The 17652-nt window shown below is 42.4% G+C and overlaps 1 protein-coding gene across 1 annotated transcript; it reads right to left on the bottom strand.

Annotated features, from left to right (window-relative positions):
• Positions 1-8232: 8232 nt before the first annotated feature.
• On the bottom strand, positions 8233-14059 carry LOC307248578 (uncharacterized protein). Its single transcript, XM_080024996.1, has 4 exons — positions 13940-14059; positions 11661-11807; positions 11044-11125; positions 8233-8335 (listed from the first exon to the last, which is right to left on the bottom strand). The coding sequence occupies exons 1-4, from the start codon at positions 14031-14033 to the stop codon at positions 8257-8259; spliced, it is 402 nt and encodes a 133-aa protein (XP_079881122.1). The 5' UTR covers positions 14034-14059; the 3' UTR covers positions 8233-8256.
• Between the last annotated feature and the right edge of the window lie 3593 nt (positions 14060-17652).

Raw genomic sequence — 17652 nt, 5'->3', positions numbered from 1 at the left:
AAGCATTTTGAGCCCAACCCCTATGGTACGCTTCAAAAGCCAAAACCATTTCTCTCAAAAATACAATTCCAGCTCAGTGTCCTCTACAAAAAAAGCCTCTTGGACCATTGATATTCGCCATGATGCATTTGACCTCATTTGCATTTAAACTGAAATACAGTCATGCAACATCTCCTTTTTGGATTTTCAACCTATCATCACCATATTTGGTATACAGCCTTAGGTTGCATTCACACCAAATCAGGTGGTGCGATTAAAACACAGGTTTTCTCATTCATTTTAATGAGCTCCGTCCATTTTAGCTGTCAGCAACATCTGTCAAGAAACATGGCCGCCATTGACCAACATGTATTTGCAAGGAAGGGACTGAGCCATAAATATTTGACCAACTGTCCAATCATCATAAATCTTCACAACGTGTGGCAATAGTTTTCCGCAAGCATTTGGAGACGGGCATACAAAAGGGCGCCGCAACTGGCAAGCTAGCGGTTAGCAACAGGCAGCAGGCATCATTTGAAAAGTCTGCAGGGACTTTCTAACTTTGCTAACACATTTAAAAATGACTTATTTATAAAGTAATTTACATTACTCAAAACAGCTCCAAAGCTTCCACACTCCAACATCTACTGTAATGTGCTGTATAACATACATGTAGAAATAGATTAGGCCAACAAGAGCTTTACGGTTCAAGAATCTGACAACATTCTGGGAGCGTTTACTGACCGTTAAAAGCTGGCTTTGACGAAACCGACAAAGCAGTCCGGGCAGCACGTCCATTTACTGGTGACTTGCAACCAGATGGAGCCTTATCACCACCAGTATCCTTGTTACATTTCCTTATATCCTTGTGATAAGTCCAGTGTGTTGTAGATATGTGAAGATGTTTCCAGAGTTATCTACTTGTTTTAATGTCCAAGTGTTTAGTTCCTTCACGTTCCAGTCCATTCCTTAATGACAGTCTTTGATGTTTAATTATAAGGGCATTAAAGAAAAACATGATTCCACAGTCACATGTTCGAGTTAATTATGAGGATCTGACAGGGACCCATGGATTTGGTCTGGTATATTTGGTGTTTGTGGCTGATCAGGGAAATGGAAACAGGTGTGGAAATGGGTGGGGCAGCCGGATGATGTGAGGTGGGATGGAAAGTCTTAGGGTAAACCTAGTGGGAGGATTAAGTATTGCAGTGAGGAGGGACATACAATGTGAAATAAGGCTGGAGGTGAGGGACAGAGAAAGAAAACCACGAAAGGCTTATTGTAAGTCTCAGTGGGACGCCCAAGAGCACTACAAACCTTCCTTCCTCCCAGTGAAGCAGCAAGGTTCACACACACACTGAACAAAAGCAGGTGATTCCTGAAAGTAGGATTACCGGTGGCTATAACATTAGCAAGCCAGCCTAGAGGACCCAGCATGTGAATAAAGCCCTGTTCGAATGGGGATTAACGCTACGGTGGGAGGTGGGGAATGAAAGGACTGTGCCCCTCGGTAATCTAACTCATCCTGAGTTACAGGATATGGTCTGCAACAGACATGGGCTCTGGGGCGCAGGAGAGTTGTTGAAGGGGGAGTTGAAGAGGGAGAGACAAGACTTATGAAACAGTAAGCCTACTTCTTCTCTGATTCATGATTCAGTTAAATCTTCAAACAAAGAGGCGAAACACTCATTCAGTATGACTTAAACTCCCCAAGATATCATTATCAAAACTACATATTCAAACAAAGCAGTGACAGAACCAGCTTCCCCCGGCTATTGTGATATATCTACTTGGAAATGTAAAGGTTTACTTCAGTATCAAAGTCACTCCACTGATAATTTTTTTTATAAAAAGCCACTTGAACCACGTCCACCATGATGCATTTGACCTAATATGCACAAAGGTCAGTCAAGCGACATCTTTTTATGGATTTCTTAATTTATCATCACCAAATATGGTATACAGCCTTTGGGGACTGACTGACACCCACACAGTCATAGCAAAACTTGGTACTCGTCTTCAGCATCATGCGAGTATTTTGAGCCAGGCGCAGCAAATGCCTGGCTAGCGGTCAGCGACATGTTAAGTGCTTGATTGAAAACATGTATTTTTCACTCTCCGTCCATCAAATGTACACCTTAAACAATTTGGCAGACCAAAAACCCTCACCGTATGTATTGTGATTGTGAAGTTTGCAAAATGCTCATGAGAGAGTGCACATTTTTTAAATATTTCTTTTTACAGGAGAGGGACTAGAAGTCTAATGGGACCTGAACTAGGGATGCCTAACGAGGAGCTCTAACAGGTGTTTCTCATTAAAGTCGGTGTAAACGGATCTCGTGCAGAGAGAGAGAGAGAGAGAGAGAGAGAGAGAGAGAGAGAGAGAGAGAGAGAGAGAGAGAGATGAGAGCAGTGTGTGAGGAATGAAGAGGGAGAAGAGGGAAAGCAAACGACGAGCTGATATATTCCCGTGTTATTCATTAGTGTCTCGCAGGCTGCTGATATTAATGATTCACTGTCCATAAGATCCCTATACCTGCACACACACACACACACACACACACACACACACACACACACACACACACACACACACACACACACACACACACACACACACACACACACACACACACACACACACACACACACACACACACACACACACACACACACACACACACACACACACACACACACACACACACACACACACACACACACACACACACACACACGGGAAAGTCAAGCCCATGCTTCGGAAACACACTATATCACCCTCAACTCTTCCCTTCTCTGTCGTCCGCTTCTCTGGCCTGCTGTCTGTGTTCTTTCAGCAGAAAAACAGATTTGTCTTTTGCTCTCAACTGCCTCAGCTTTTTTTGCTTGTCTTAATTTAGTCTCATATCCACCCACATCTTCTTTTATTATTTTGCTGCCGGCTCTCTTTTGTGGTTTCCTCTTAATGTTATTACTGCCTTCTGTGTGTCTCTGTGTGGTTGTGTGTGTGTGTGTGTGTGTGTGTGTGTGTGTGTGTGTGTGTGTGTGTGTGTGTGTGTGTGTGTGTGTGTGTGTGTGTGTGTGTGTGCACGTCCCTGTGTATGTTTGTGTCCCTGGGTATCCACTGCAGGTGTGGGTCAAAAGACTGAACAAGCCATACACTGATGAAATGAGAACCAACACTTACCAAAATCACGTTGTCAAATGGAAGCTGGAAGCAAGTTAAAAAATACGCTAATGCCTACACACACACACACACACACACACACACACGCTTCCTACCTGGTTCATGGCCAGACCTTTTTTTTACATCTAGCCTTTCCCTGTCGTAATTAACCAGCTGGACCAATCCATCACCTTGGGGAAAGGCTCTGATTAACCCTCCAACACCTTGAACTTGACATATTTCCCCCATCCTCACTCAGAAGATCTTCACCTGTCTCACCTGTCTAACTCCCCAAGCCCACCACTCACTGCACTTCACTGCACATGGATGACGCCGCTCCATTAACCAATAAACTGTTCGGTTGGTCGCCATAGGAACACGTGCAGGGAGGAGGAAGTTGTGTGTGTGTGTGTGTGAGGGGAGGAGAGGGGGGGGCACTCATTAAACACTTTGAGCCGCGACAGAATCAATTACAATGATGTATGGATTTGCCAGTGGGTCCTTCCCGGCAGCTCGGCCATGGTACCGGGCCCTGCCAGCCGAACAGGAGGGAGAACAGGGCACGGGTGGACAGATTGAAGGAGAGGTGGGATTTTGAAAGGAAGGCTAAGGATGGAAGGAACTGTGGAGGGTCAAGAGAGATGGGCTGCGTTCCAGTAGCCTACACATATTTTACTCCTATGCTAGAAAAATGATTTAGGATGTCCCAAAACACGTGGTCAGTTGCAGCATGCTTAAAAACACCTGGACAAATAAAACCAAATGAAAATTTAAATATGAAAGAAAATACCCGGATGCCCTACAACACCCGGTTGTGATTTTAAGTGTGGAAATGATCAATAGACCTTCCCAACTCAAGGGGCTGCACCTACGCATGCATTTCAAATACCACTGCACGCAATTGGTTAGCACTACAACCAATCAGAGCAATGAACAAGGTGACGTATTAAGCCCCGTTCTTTTAACGATAAATGTAACTGTCTTCTAAATCGTTAAGTGTTGAGGCCAAAGCCGTTTCAAACTCAAACAACGTATCCGCAGCCATCTTAGTTGTCACGGCTTCGACGCCGCATGCTCAGCGCTGGCGTCATCCGGTTACATCCGCCCCAGAGCCCCATATAATAGGACTCTCGCCCGCCGATATCAGATAGAACGATTTCATTGGCAACTCGGAATTTTCCGACATAGTTAATGAGCTTCAATGGATCGTGTCCAAACCAACAGGCTAAGCAACTTTAAATTTGCCAGCTGCAGGTCTGGATTTCCAGGCTAACTGCGCACTGGAAGATAAGTCAGCCTCCGTGTGAAAACGACAGGTATTGCAACGGATAATAAGCAAGTGGCAAGTTCATGCCGTGAGGTTAAACTGAAATAAAGTAAAAGTGTGTCCCAATTGTATCTCTACTGCATGCTAACTAAAGGATACTTTTTATGATCAGCTGTAGTAGGAATAGAAAAAAGGAGTTGCCGTAATATGGTTGAAGGAAGAATGATGGAACTAGTGTAAGTTTAAAAAAAAGGGCATGGTGGATAACGGAGACAGACAGACTTGCAAAGGGAGGGAGTGTATAATACAGTTCCTCATTAAACTAGATAGTGTTCTCTCTGCTGAGGCCGCCCCATTTCTTTTCATGTCCTCTTTCACCATTCTTTCATTTCTATTCTCCACCTCCTCAACCTCTCTGGTGCTTTGTGTTTTCTTCCCGTCCTCCCTTCCATTATAACTTTATCCGTCCGTACTTTCTGTCCAGGGCATACCGCATACGTCTATATATCCATTGTTTTGGGTCATTGAAGTATAGACGGGGCTACAACCTTAAAAAGTAATATCCAGCCATGATGAAGTTATGTGCAGACGCTGAAGGGAGAAGTAACAATACAGTGTGTGCCTGAAAGGCTGATTTGTGTTTATTAAAGTAAGAGATACATGAAATCCTTTGGGCTCTAGGGTCAGAAAACAGTGTAGCCAACATGTTTATCTATGTCTGCCTATCTATGTATTTTCATGCATATGTGGTGCATATAACAAGATACCCTATTATCATTTTTCAAGTCATGGCACAACTGATTTACATTTCGCTGCTATACAGAGCCCGGGAATAATAGGGGTGGACACACACGCGCAAACTTAAGTAGCAACGAGGCTTTCTGTGTTTTGCAGATGACAGACGCCATGTATTCTCCATCTCCTGGTAATGAGGCATCGGGGCTTCAATAGACAACATGGGACATGAATAGATGCCACGTCAACGGCAAATATGACATCCACAGAGCGAAGTGAGCCAGTCATTCATACGACTATGGATAATGCTCTTGAAGAAAGACTGACAGTGTGCACCTATTCAAGAACATAATACAATATATGATGTGCTGCCTAGTAGTATGTGGAGAGATATGTAAGTACATATGTAAGTTTTTCTCTGCTCTGGAAATCATGTCCTGCTGGGTTCTCCTTTGAGAAAAACTAAAATCAAAAGGGAGTAATTTTTTATTTTGTATTTATTTATCTCACTAGGGTGCCCTGCTGCTTTTGCTTGAATTAGTTAGTTATCCATCTATGGATCATTCATACATGAGCAACAATCTAAATTTTCAATGATGAGCAAAGCAGATGACCACACTGAGCCAGACAGCAGCTTGCCACCACATTAGATTCATTTAGATGCTGTTGTGGTCCTTACTCTTCCACTGTTTTCTCATGACATAGGTTATACTAAAACTACAATACAAGTTTGTTTAATTTGCCTTCAGTTCCCCTTCTGACGCTCAGCCTACAAGATGTCAAACAGAGACACCGACCCCCCCCGCACCCCCTTAGCTGGCTGAGAGGTAAAGGAGCATTTCTGATATGTGCACCATTGACCTATTTTTTCTATGTAAAAGGATAATAAAATGATTAGCAATATAATTTCTGATTGCATATACTGTATAAATTCAGTAGAAATGAATTGTCATGCCAATATCCTCAATGGAGTCCATTCACAGCACTCTGGGTGAAGAACGGTGAATTGGGTTTTGATCAAAAAATGAGTTGACACGCAACCAGGGGCAACACAAAATATTTCCACCGTGTAACTTGGAATGCCAAAAATCACAAAAAATCTAAATAACTAATAAGCTCAAATTCACAGCAACTCCTAGAAAGATACAGACTAATAGAAAAAAAGGGGGAACCGCATTCTGCTGTTAGATTTGCCACTGTTAGGTTTAATGAAAAAGCTTCAGAAGTTGATTAAACCCCTGATGACAAAATAAAGTTTGTGTTATAAGCCAGTTTATTTGTGCCTATACGCTTCTTCTTTTAATGCAACACCCTCAGTCTAAACTCCAGTTCTAGACAAGGGTCAGTTAATATAGTGGAGTGAAATGTCAACTCCTCCAGTTTCAATGTTTTTTTCTGAGAGTATCAACAACATCACAGACAACTTAAAAATCGAACAAAGGTCAGCACACATTTTCCGTTCCCTCCCCATGTGTGTGCATGTTTGTGAATGTGAGAGAGAGTGAGAACCAATGAGAGCCAGAGAGAGAGAGCGCCGATCTGAAGAGTTGTTTAAACCCGCCCTAGCGGTTCGATATCCATCAGATTTATGTCTCTGTTATTTTCCTCCCCTAAACAGTATGTGATAAACTCGGTGAAGGACACAATAACAAAGATCTACCTTTTCACCTCTCTCTCGCCTTGTCTGTCTCTAGGTCTCTCTGTCTCTCTCTCTCTCCGTCCCTGTGCTATCAATCAGTCTTGTGGTGATTGCTGTTGGATTACAGGGCTTTTGCTGTCCGCTTCTGGCGATTAACGTCGGGACAAATAATATAGCCCTCCACAGTGGCTGACGTAAAGAGCCGCGCTCGCACTGACACAGTGGCATTCAGTCACATAACCACATGCAGAGCACAATCGAACCTTAATCTTTAATCCAATCGCAAAGTTGGCTTCATTGACGACGTCCATTCTACTTTGGTTTTCCCTGTAAGTGTTCTGCTGTGTAATACAGATGTGCTTTTGACCCGTTTGTCCTTGTATTGTGGGATAAAGTGGGAGGATGGTGGGCTGTGAACTCAGCTGAGGAGAGTGGCGGCCATGATAGATTAAGAACATGCTGTGGGGAGTAATACAAAACAGACAAACTGATGGGGGACAAAAGCAAGAACACACACCAACAGTACAGGTACACATTCACCACAGAGGCAAAGCAACTCCAGTGTGCTGTTTATCTTCCCCCTGCTCCTGCACACACAGACAGATGGCAACAGTGGCCATTGGCACGGTGTCTTATTCCCTCCCTTACAAACATAATTTATCACCGGCAGCAGCTTCAGCGTGTGTGAGTGTGTGTTTGTAGACAGTCTGACCTGATCCAGTAGCATCCCACACCTTAATAATAAATTAACTATGTGGCTGATTACGGCAGAGAAAAATGTTTGTGCTTTTTACTCATGCTGGTAAAATTGACACCACAGCGAACTCTCTGTGCCTGTCACACCCACCCACACACACCCACACACCCACACCCACACCCACACCCACACACACACACACACACACACACACACACACACACACACACACACACACACACACACACACACACACACACACACACACACACACACACACACACACACACATACACACACACACACACATGCCGCCAAACTCACAGTCAGAGGGATCCAAGCAGACTCCAGCCGAGAATTAAAACTAACTCACTGTTTACTTTCCCGTCACTTTGCCTGCTGTCTTCAACCTGTTCAAACAATGAGATCTCGCAGATCTATCTCACGGATCATTTTGAAGTTAACATAAACATTGTGCACACGAAAAAAAACTTCGACATAAAAAAAAAAAAGAGACAAATCATAACTCAAATCAAAACAGCATTTAATCAGTATCCAGTTGTGTTTTTCAAAGCATTACATTTTTATTCTCATCTATTTACATAAATACACTTCAATCATTCTTAAGTGGATTTGCAACATCCTTCACACAGGTTGAACACACATCTACATGACAATGCCTTCTTGTGTTTGTGCTATAGCATCATTCTCCCATAAGCATGTAATTATGTCCACATGTTTCAAGTATGGTGTTGTGTGTTTACGTGAATATCTCAAGGGAGTAAGAGGACGCTCTGTCTGTCTCTCAGTGCGGCCGCCTCCTCATCCCTTTGTTCCTCGCTGACTCTGTCCCTGCAAGACCAAAAGCACCAATCAAAGGCAGCCTACGTACGCAGCACTCAAATACCAGCCTGTGATTAAAGGACGGATCGCACACTGAGCCCTTTTGTGAGTAGTTTCAGATGCAGAGATCGTGGATCTTGCTTTGGAAACATTTGTGACATATTCGAACGGTCAGGCCAGCTGCTAGTCTGTGCGTCAACCGGGCTGTCGTCACCAGGGGTTGAGGGTTCGACAGGCACTTTATTTCAAATCAAAATCCAGTATTGTATTCACCTACAGATCTAAGTTGCTTAATACGTTTTGCTCATTTTTATGTAAAATTGCTGTGTCTGTGGATAAACAAGTAGGTGACAGAAGTGTTATCAAGACAAGAGACAAGTGCAATAAGTGCACCAATGAGACCTGAATCCTTTTTTTTATTGATACTTTTAAGAGAAGCCTCTCCCAGTTTGCATTCGACAAGAACCAAATTAACTTTGGATTCTATCGAGACAGCAAATCAAAGCCATCCACACCGCCCACCTGTTCTAACACTGGTGTCAGAGGAGTTGCTCTGTGTGCATCAACTCAATCAGGCATCCACTTATTGTCCTCCGATATTTGATGAGTGTCTCGTTCATTGTGTTTGATGTGCAAACAGGTTCTGTCAGTTCAATATAAAGTGTTTGGCATCGCATCTCTTCAATAGTCAGTTGCTTTTTTGAAAACTACATCTGTGATTTAGTCACCAAATGACATTATCTTCTTTTACTGGCTAAATTACATTAGTACGCATTGTTTATATCATCACCTACAGCTATTTTTTAATAATCAAAGGCATGCCAATTTTGTAGCCACTAGCAACGCAGGCTGCAAATTGTGCTGCATGCGTTATTTATGGACGTCTAGTCCCAAGTGTAACCACTAACAAGAGAGAAGAAGCGCTGATTTTCAGATTGTACAGAAAGTCAGTTAAAATAGTCATGAGGTACAAATTAAAATGCATTACCAATTGTTTTTCATATTTTAAAATGCATTTAAAAACTAAAGCACTGTTCAGCCAAGGTCTGAGTCCAATTCTAAATGTCAATCTCAGAGGTTGAAAAATGAGCTTTCATATAACCAATTTAAAGCTTATTGTTAGGCTAATGTCATTGGATGTACGTTCATTTCCCAAATATGAATTTGATACCGCTGTGCAAATATGCAGTGACTGAAGGTTACATCAAAGACAGCTAATAGACTGAGGCAACACTAAAGCACAGCCAGGCAGCTGGGAGCAGTTGAGGCAGAGGGAAGATAAATGATAAATGGTTGTCTGGATATTAGGTAAACATAGTCTAGGTCACAGCAGACAAACACACATCAATGGATGTATACATACTGCAACTAATCCACTGCGCCACAACGTTCACTTGTGTGTTGCGTAAGTGTACATGGCCTATTACTTGTTAGTTAAATTAAATCTCTTTGTAGGTTTTAATACCAGACCTAATGATGAACCCACTCAAGTTCTCCTGATTAGTATTCTATATGTGATGGTGGGCAGCAGAGACCACTCTAAAAGGAGAGCTCCATTATCATTCGACTGCAAACACCACTCAACACAGTCTAAAAGAACAGATATCTCGTAAAATAACAATTGAGCCTCTGTGAGAACCCCGTGGCTGAGAGGAGGATTAATGGGAGAGTCCAGTGGGGATAGCAGCAGAGCAAACCTTTATTAAAGGTGCAGTTTCTGAGTTAAAGATATACTAACTGCACTAGGTGCATATCAAAACATGAAAAGGGAAAGCAGTTAAATAAGCTACAATTTTGGTCTTTGGGCTTTCCCTTTCGATGGCAATAGTGTTGCTCTTTATCCAGTAGTGCATCTATTTCAAAAGTAAATCGTTTTTCCCTAATTTGTTGAGAACTGTTAAAGCTGTGATCCATCTCATTGTATGGTCCGTTCGTCTTATCTCAACAACACTATGTTTTAAATATCCTTCAAACTGAATATTGTCACATTTGCCAAAACGTGACATAAATGATGAAAGATGATACCTGTTCAGCCATTCCCATTAAGTATGTCTGTGTGAATATGTGTGCACATGTTCCAGAGGACGTACGGGGCTGTTTTGGGAGCCCGCTGTGTAGTATGTGTTAATCCGGTTATTACACGTCTCAACGTGGCATTCACAGTACTCTGCTCTGCACAAGGCCTCCAGCGAAGATTATGCCCACTGTGCACACATACGCACACATGCACACTAACGCACACACACACACACACACACACACACACACAAAACATCAGTAATGCACATACACACACCCACACACTTAAAAAAAGAGTAGATCGTTAATGTGCAGCTTATTGTGTTCATGTGTCTGGCCCACATGCAAAGCATAAGCAGCACATTAAGTCTGTCAAAGTTAAGGTCACTCTGCTGGCTAATGATCCATTACATACTCCACATATATCCGACAGAGAGAGGGATTGACAGAGCACAAAAAGAGAGGGATTACCCCCCATCATGAGCATTGGAATGGATGCCGGGGCGTAGGGCAGTGTAAAAGGGCCTGATAGCAATGGATTACATGCCGATTATGGCGAAAAGATAGAAGAGTATGAAAACAGGAAGTTAGAAGGCTACACTCTCTGGGTTTTAATGGGGAAAAAATAACATGTTTTTCATAATATTAAATTGGAATTATAGTTGCATAATACTAGTTCATGTATACATATAACCCACCATGTGGAATAAGAACTTCCATGCTGGTCTTGACTTCCACTGTTTCCTGTAGTAGGACATAGCGGATCCTGCTTCGCTGTTTCTGTGATAGATATTGAGAAAGGTTAACGCTCATCATGGCCTTCTTTAAAAAACATTATTTCCATCTTAAAAGGCGCATTGAGGAACTTTCCTTTGTTTGTTCATTCTAGCACCCCCTTTGGACAAAAGCAGTATAGTGTTTTTCATACACCAGCTGTAGTTCCTGGGTGAGTGTACCCATGACAAAGGCATTAAGATGGTCTCGTTTCAGAAATATTTTAAAGTTCCTCATAGAATTCTACGAGCCCATGTCACTCCCCTCTCTGCCCAATTTCACCTCTGTCTCTATCAATAAAGCATGAAAAATGCCAAAAAAATCTTTAAAAAAAAAAAGTTCCTCGTAGCACCTTTAAAATAATAGTATTCACCCATGTTAGTGTTATTTGAATATCACAAAACACACAATACAGAATAATATGTATGTCGAACATAGGCAGTAGTACCATGATGGTGTGTGTGTGTGTGTGTGTGTGTGTGTGTGTGTGTGTGTGTGTGTGTGTGTGTGTGTGTGTGTGTGTGTGTGAGTGTGTCTTTACCTCTGGCCATGAGTCTTAGTTCCTGCTCCAGACTTTGGATAGTGTGTGCGGTTGTATCAGTATCCAGGTCAGGGTCCTCGCAGCCTGTCTGGTCTACATTACAGATCTCCATTATCTCCTGGGTCGCTCGGGACAATGGACGAAATGCTGGACCCAATTCGGTGTTATTGGGTTTTGATTATTAGAGAGGAGAGAGAGAGAGAGAGAGAGAGAGAGAGAGAGAGAGAGAGAGAGACACATGTTTATTGGTGTTAAGCCTATATATGGATGGATCCTGCGATGAATGTACTGTATATGAGAATATTTGCTTTGAGTTTATCTTACAAAAACAGCAACGTAAAGTGCGAGTGCAAGAGAGAGATAAGGGGGAGATGTAAAAGGAAGAAAGGAGAAAGTTAGAGAAGGAAAGGGATGGTGGGGAAGAGGGTGAGAGACAGAGAAACGATGACAACAGTCAGTGGAATGAGTGGTGGTGTCTCATCCCCACTCCACTGCAAGCCACATCAAATTGAATCAGATTGAACATCCATCCCCACCTGCTCACTGTAAATTACATCGAGGGCCCCCATTGAGAAAGCTACCGCGGTGTATGGGTGTGTATGAGTATGTGTGTGCGAGACACACTGATTCCTCATGCTGCGTGCTGTCTAACCAGCTCTAGTGTTAAGTCGTTCATTCTTTCAATCTTCCATTGTATCCTTACCTCTCCCTCCCTCCCTCCCTCCCTCCCTCTCTCCCTCCCTCTCTCCCTCCCTGTCTTTCAACCCAGCACAGAACCACGACTTAGTAAGCAGCATGGGAGGAATGATGCATGCAGTACTACAGGGCTGCTTACACACGTGCACTCTTGCATACACGTAGGCCCGATTTAGTTCAATTTCAGAGCAGATACGACATGTGGTTGGCGATAAAGCTCTGTGGCCTTTTTTTAAAATGTGTTCAGTGTAAAATGAGTTGAAAAACTGATCTCTGTAAATCACTTTGTTTAAGGGTTCCACAGGAAGGCCAGATTTAAAAAAAAAAATGTTATCCACATATTGTATAACTCTATACAACAAACATTTAGCTAAATAAAATAAAAAACAAAATGGGAAACCAAATACTGTGAACTTGAAAAGAGCTAGTTCCCCAAACACAGAGACACTTGGAAGCATGGAACTATGTCAAGACGTTCGTTAGAGGCACAAGGGAGCTTAAAACACAGATGTTTCGGTGAGAATCCTTCCTCAGCGCTCAGTCACACAGTACACTGGAGCGGCACAATGAGTTTGCGTTCAGTGAGGCAACTTGCCTGAGCTTTGGTTCCCATGCGGAATTAAACAAACATTGAAAACATGCCTGGCCCTCAAGAGTCCTGCTGATGCCATGATCAAATATATAGGGAAGGTCCCGAGCTCTTGAGTTGTCCTACAAGTAAATTGTTCAACTTAACAGCAAGCTTTCAAAGTAAGTACTACACCTTGAGTCAGGTGCGCTCATGTTTGGGCCTCTGTGCCTCAAACTATTTGCTTTAGATGTAACATTACAAATTTATGGAGTGAGGAGAGGAATAGAACTTAAAAATGATACAGATTTCCATAAAAGTGTAAATGGTTAAGGGCACTGCGGCAAAGAGTGGGCAAGATGTATTACTAAACTAAAGGCGACAGGGCTAAATGGCTTGATGGTGGAGAAAGAGCAGAGGAGAGTAAGTAGAGTATTGATATAATCATATTCAAACACGGTTGCTTACAGTAAAATAAGCGGCAAGGGAAAGAAAGATGAAATCCTATGAATTGATTAGCAGTGGGAGGTATTAGATAGATGACTGAGCAAAGCAGATTATCTTATTGTCTCTCAGGTGTGTGTGTGTGTGTGTGTGTGTGTGTGTGTGTGTGTGTGTGTGTGTGTGTGTGTGTGTGTGTGTGTGTGAGCCGCATTAACAGATTACTGCAGTGTTTCTGGCACATGAGTTTGGGAAGTGATGACAGCACCTATTCCTGGACCAATGCCTGATCCTGCATGTGTGTGTGCCTACAGTATGACAGTGGGTTGCTGTGTGTGTTTGTGTGTGTGTGTGTGTGTGTGTGTGTGTGTGTGTTTGAGAGAGAGTGATACAGTGTATAACCTCTTTAAAAAGAAAAAACCTGCATAGTCAGTGCCAAGAAAGTGTGGCCTTGTGCACAAATGAGGTGTATGCATGGACATAGGGTGTATGCCTTGTGTCTGGAAATAAGATTTATTTGTGTATGAGAGTGGATAGGTAACGTAGCGTGAGAGCACAAGAGCTGGTCACTTACCAGATGCTCCTAGTTCATTGGCTGATATTTCTCCTGTGTGTGTGGTTGAGTGCATTTGAATTCCAGCCGGCTGCGTGTGGTTTTCCTCCATCATTTTGAAAACCAGGTGTTCCTCAGCATAGGCACTGACACTGCTGCTTGGCCCAAAACCATCTGACGCTACAGGAATGAGAGGAAAAGTAGAGAGAGAGAGAGAAAGAGAGAGAGAGAGAGAGACATAATACAACCTACAATTAATCAAATGGCTGGTAAATCTCAATATCTGCAGAGTAATGTTTTATATAAAAGTTTCCCCTGACACCATCTAAAAAGCATGCTATCACTGTTTCCACTTTCACATGTTTTTTTTTTGTTGCCTTTTAAAATATATATTTAGGATATCTGGATACAAGAAAAATGTTATCCAAAGAAACAGAAAAATGCAATGTCACGCTGCTATTGGTCAGACGATTGGTTACCAAAATGGAAATAGCAATGCATTTGCTCTGCTGCCTACCTCTAGCAGGGTGTGATTTGGTACAGATCCAATGCATGGAATAACTTTTTGGCTTATGACATGTGCATCGATGCTCCACAGAATACAGAGTTTGCGGGTTTGAATGATAGGGTGTGGCTATTCATTTTCATGCTTGTTTTTTTCCAATTTAAAAAGTCATCCTGGGCCACGGTTACAAATGGCTGAAAGCTTTAAATAATTGAATCATTTATTCTCATGTTGAAGTCTACCAAAATCACAACAAACCAATTCAATATATGAGCAATAAGAAAATAAAAAAAAACTGTACATGGCGTCGAAGCATTTCCCAGTTTAAGCAGACATCTATTAGCTTATTCATACTACTGATAAATATATAAATGAATTCAAGTAAATTTAATTATTATATTTGATACAATAATCCATATATATATATATATACTGTATATATAACCCATTCACGAGAATCATCTGTATCAAACCAATTTAGCTTAACACGCCTATAGCCAATACAGACAGCTGCTACTGCAATGAGTACAGTTGTCCACGTTGTCTCCGATGTTGCTACTCAACTTATGCTATTGACTGGATGGGGAACATACTAACTATTCCAAGAAGAGGAGTGAGACAGCCAGTTTCTAAACACACAAAAAAATTACTTAAGAATGCACACAAAGATACCACTGGTATTCTGTCAGTCAGTCAGTCTGTATTTCATCTTTCCTCTGTCTTTTTTTCTGCCGGTCTTTGAATTCTTTGCAGCTTCTCTATTTCTACATGTTTGTCTGCTTTTCGGCAAGTCTCACTGCTGGTGTCTTCATGCAGCTGCCTCTCTCTCTCTCTCTCTCTCTCTCTCTCTCTCTCTCTCTCTCTCTCCCTCTCTCCCTCTCCCTCTCCCTCTCTCTCTCTCTCTCTCTCTCTCCCCCCCCCCCATGGACATTTGGCCATTGTCCTGCCTGCCTGCCTGCCTGCCTGCCTGCCTGTCCATATCTCTCTCTCTCTCTCTCTCTCTCTCTCTCTCCGACTGGATGCACAGGAGACAGAACCTGCACACTAACGACCTCATTTGACTGACCGGGTGACGGGCGGTAAGAGCAGAAAAGCGAGAGAGGTGGAAAGGTGGAGCGGTAGACAGATAAAAACCTGTTGGATCTCGGCCCTGCCTGAGAGAAACAGAGGAGACAGATGGAGGGATGGAGGGATGGAGGGACATAAACGAGTGCAGAGTGTTGTCAAGGTGATATTCATCCTCTCTAACCTTTCTCTCTCATTAACTTTGGAGCTTTAACGATGGTGGCAGTGACAGCGCAGGGTGTTTTGACGAGCGCCCGGCTGTGTGGTGCGAGGAGGGTGGTGGGGTGCGCTTGCGGGAGTCTCTTACTTTCGACCTCATTCGTTTGACGCGCTCCTGACAAATGAAACAGGGAGAAGCTGGGCTTTGAAAGGGCTTGATTAAGGCAGATTTGACAGGGTCATTTGGGCCGTAGCAGTTTACTCAACCTATCAAAGTGTGAATTAGCAATTCTTGTCCAATCAAATCGGGAGCTGCAGTTTGATGTTCTAGTAATTAAACGAGCCTCGGACGAGACGACAAGGTGTGGAAAAAGCACCACCATAAATGATTGTTTCCGATTGCCTCTAAACTTTATTGCTTTACCACCGATTACAATCTGTAGATGCAGGTTATACTTCAAGCAGCCTTGTTAGACAGTCTGAGCACAGTCAGGCAAGGTTGCCTATCATTTGTGTCTAAAAATCATTCTCGAAACCCAGACAGCCGTTTTTTTTTTTTTAAACCAACTTGTTACTGCAGTATTCATGTGGTGTAGTTCAAGGTGACACTTGAGCAAAGAAAGAGAAGAGCAGGATGGAAAAGCGGTAGTGATAGGTAATAATAATACATATATACAAAAAAACCTGCAAAACCTAACAAACCCATTAAGTTATACTGGCACCAGGAACTGGGTATATTGTAAACTGTATTTTTCCAGCATTTTCTGGACAGTAATGACTGTTTAAAACATGTTTTCGGGGGTTTTGTATAGGAAAGATGACATTGAACCTGCCTTTGAACATTTATCTGGAAGGTAAAGTCAAAGTAAACTTGACTTGTGCTTTGTGAAGGACAAATGCATTATCTTTTCAGTTGAGAAAGGCACTAAACTAACAGTGTGTGTACATAGCTGTGACTGTGCCTATGTACCGACATATGGAATGTGTGTGTAGAGTATGTGTGGCTTCACCTAAAGCACACAGGCTTTAGACTCATATATGCAGGCAGCACATACACACACACACACAGAATAAAAAAAAAGGCATCACAGGAACACTCCCATTGGACCCGCCAGTGGCAAATTATCGGTGTTGTCCCTCATCTCTCGTTTTCAAGCAAGCAGCGGGGGCTCCTCTGGGTTTTAAAAACTCATTTTCATCTCTCTTGTAAGCTCTACGTTTTTACATATTTGTTCTAAATCCTATTATGAGGCCTTTGTGAAATGAATAACGCTTGCAAATTGGAAAGTATCTCCAGGCAAAAAAGTTGGACACAGAGGTAATCTTCACAATCTTATCTCTGGAAGCACAACAAAAAAAAACTGCTACTTTCTGAAATAGTTTATGGGAAAACACGAGCCAGTTTTAAGAAAGAAAGAATCCCAATAAAATAGGAGCATAAAAATTCTGGCATACACACACACACACAACACCTATAAAGCCCTTTTCTTCTTTAACCTACCTCTTGGGTCTGAATTATTTGCGAAAGTTTGGCTGGTGTGCAGAGAGTCACAGTGTTTGTGAGCAGAATATATGTCCACACCTATAGGCGGATGTCCGTCCTGATCACCGGACCCAGCACCTTGCCTTTGCATCACCTGAGGGGATATGGAAAGACAAAGCACGTAAGGATGAGACACAAAGGCAGATAGGGAAGAAGGGAGAAGTGGACAGAAGTGTGTGTGTGTGTGTGTGTGTGTGTGTGTGTGTGTGTGTGTGTGTGTGGTTTGGTCTCACAGTTTGAGTTTCATTTAGTACCCTAACAAAATCAGTTTAAAAGGACAACTGAAATGTAATATCAATTTCACTTTTATTAAGTAAAAGTGTATTACATGTGCGATTCCTCAATTTTTTCCGCTGTGTCTAAATGCATATTAATAAGCTGGTGTCTTTCCATTGGAGATTATTCCCCTCTCTCCCTGTTTCCTTTTGTTTCCACTTGATGAATTGATTTTTAATTAACCCC

The sequence above is a fragment of the Ammodytes marinus genome (assembly GCF_949987685.1).
Source record: "Ammodytes marinus genome assembly, chromosome: 3".
In the NCBI taxonomy this organism is placed as follows: Eukaryota; Metazoa; Chordata; class Actinopteri; order Uranoscopiformes; family Ammodytidae; genus Ammodytes; species Ammodytes marinus.
The sequence above is the reverse complement of the archived record's forward strand: the minus strand, read 5'-3'. Positions and strand labels throughout refer to the sequence as shown.

Excerpts from the sequence above, each read along its gene's own strand:
- LOC307248578 (XM_080024996.1), bottom strand. The coding sequence starts at position 14,033 with ATGATGGAGGAAAACCACACGCAGCCGGCTGGAATTCAAATGCACTCA. Across the intron at positions 11,808-13,939 it reads CAATGAACTAGGAGCATCTG|CATTTCGTCCATTGTCCCGA; the intron begins GTAAGTGACCAG and ends AATTGGGTCCAG. Across the intron at positions 11,126-11,660 it reads ACTAAGACTCATGGCCAGAG|AAACAGCGAAGCAGGATCCG; the intron begins GTAAAGACACAC and ends TATCTATCACAG.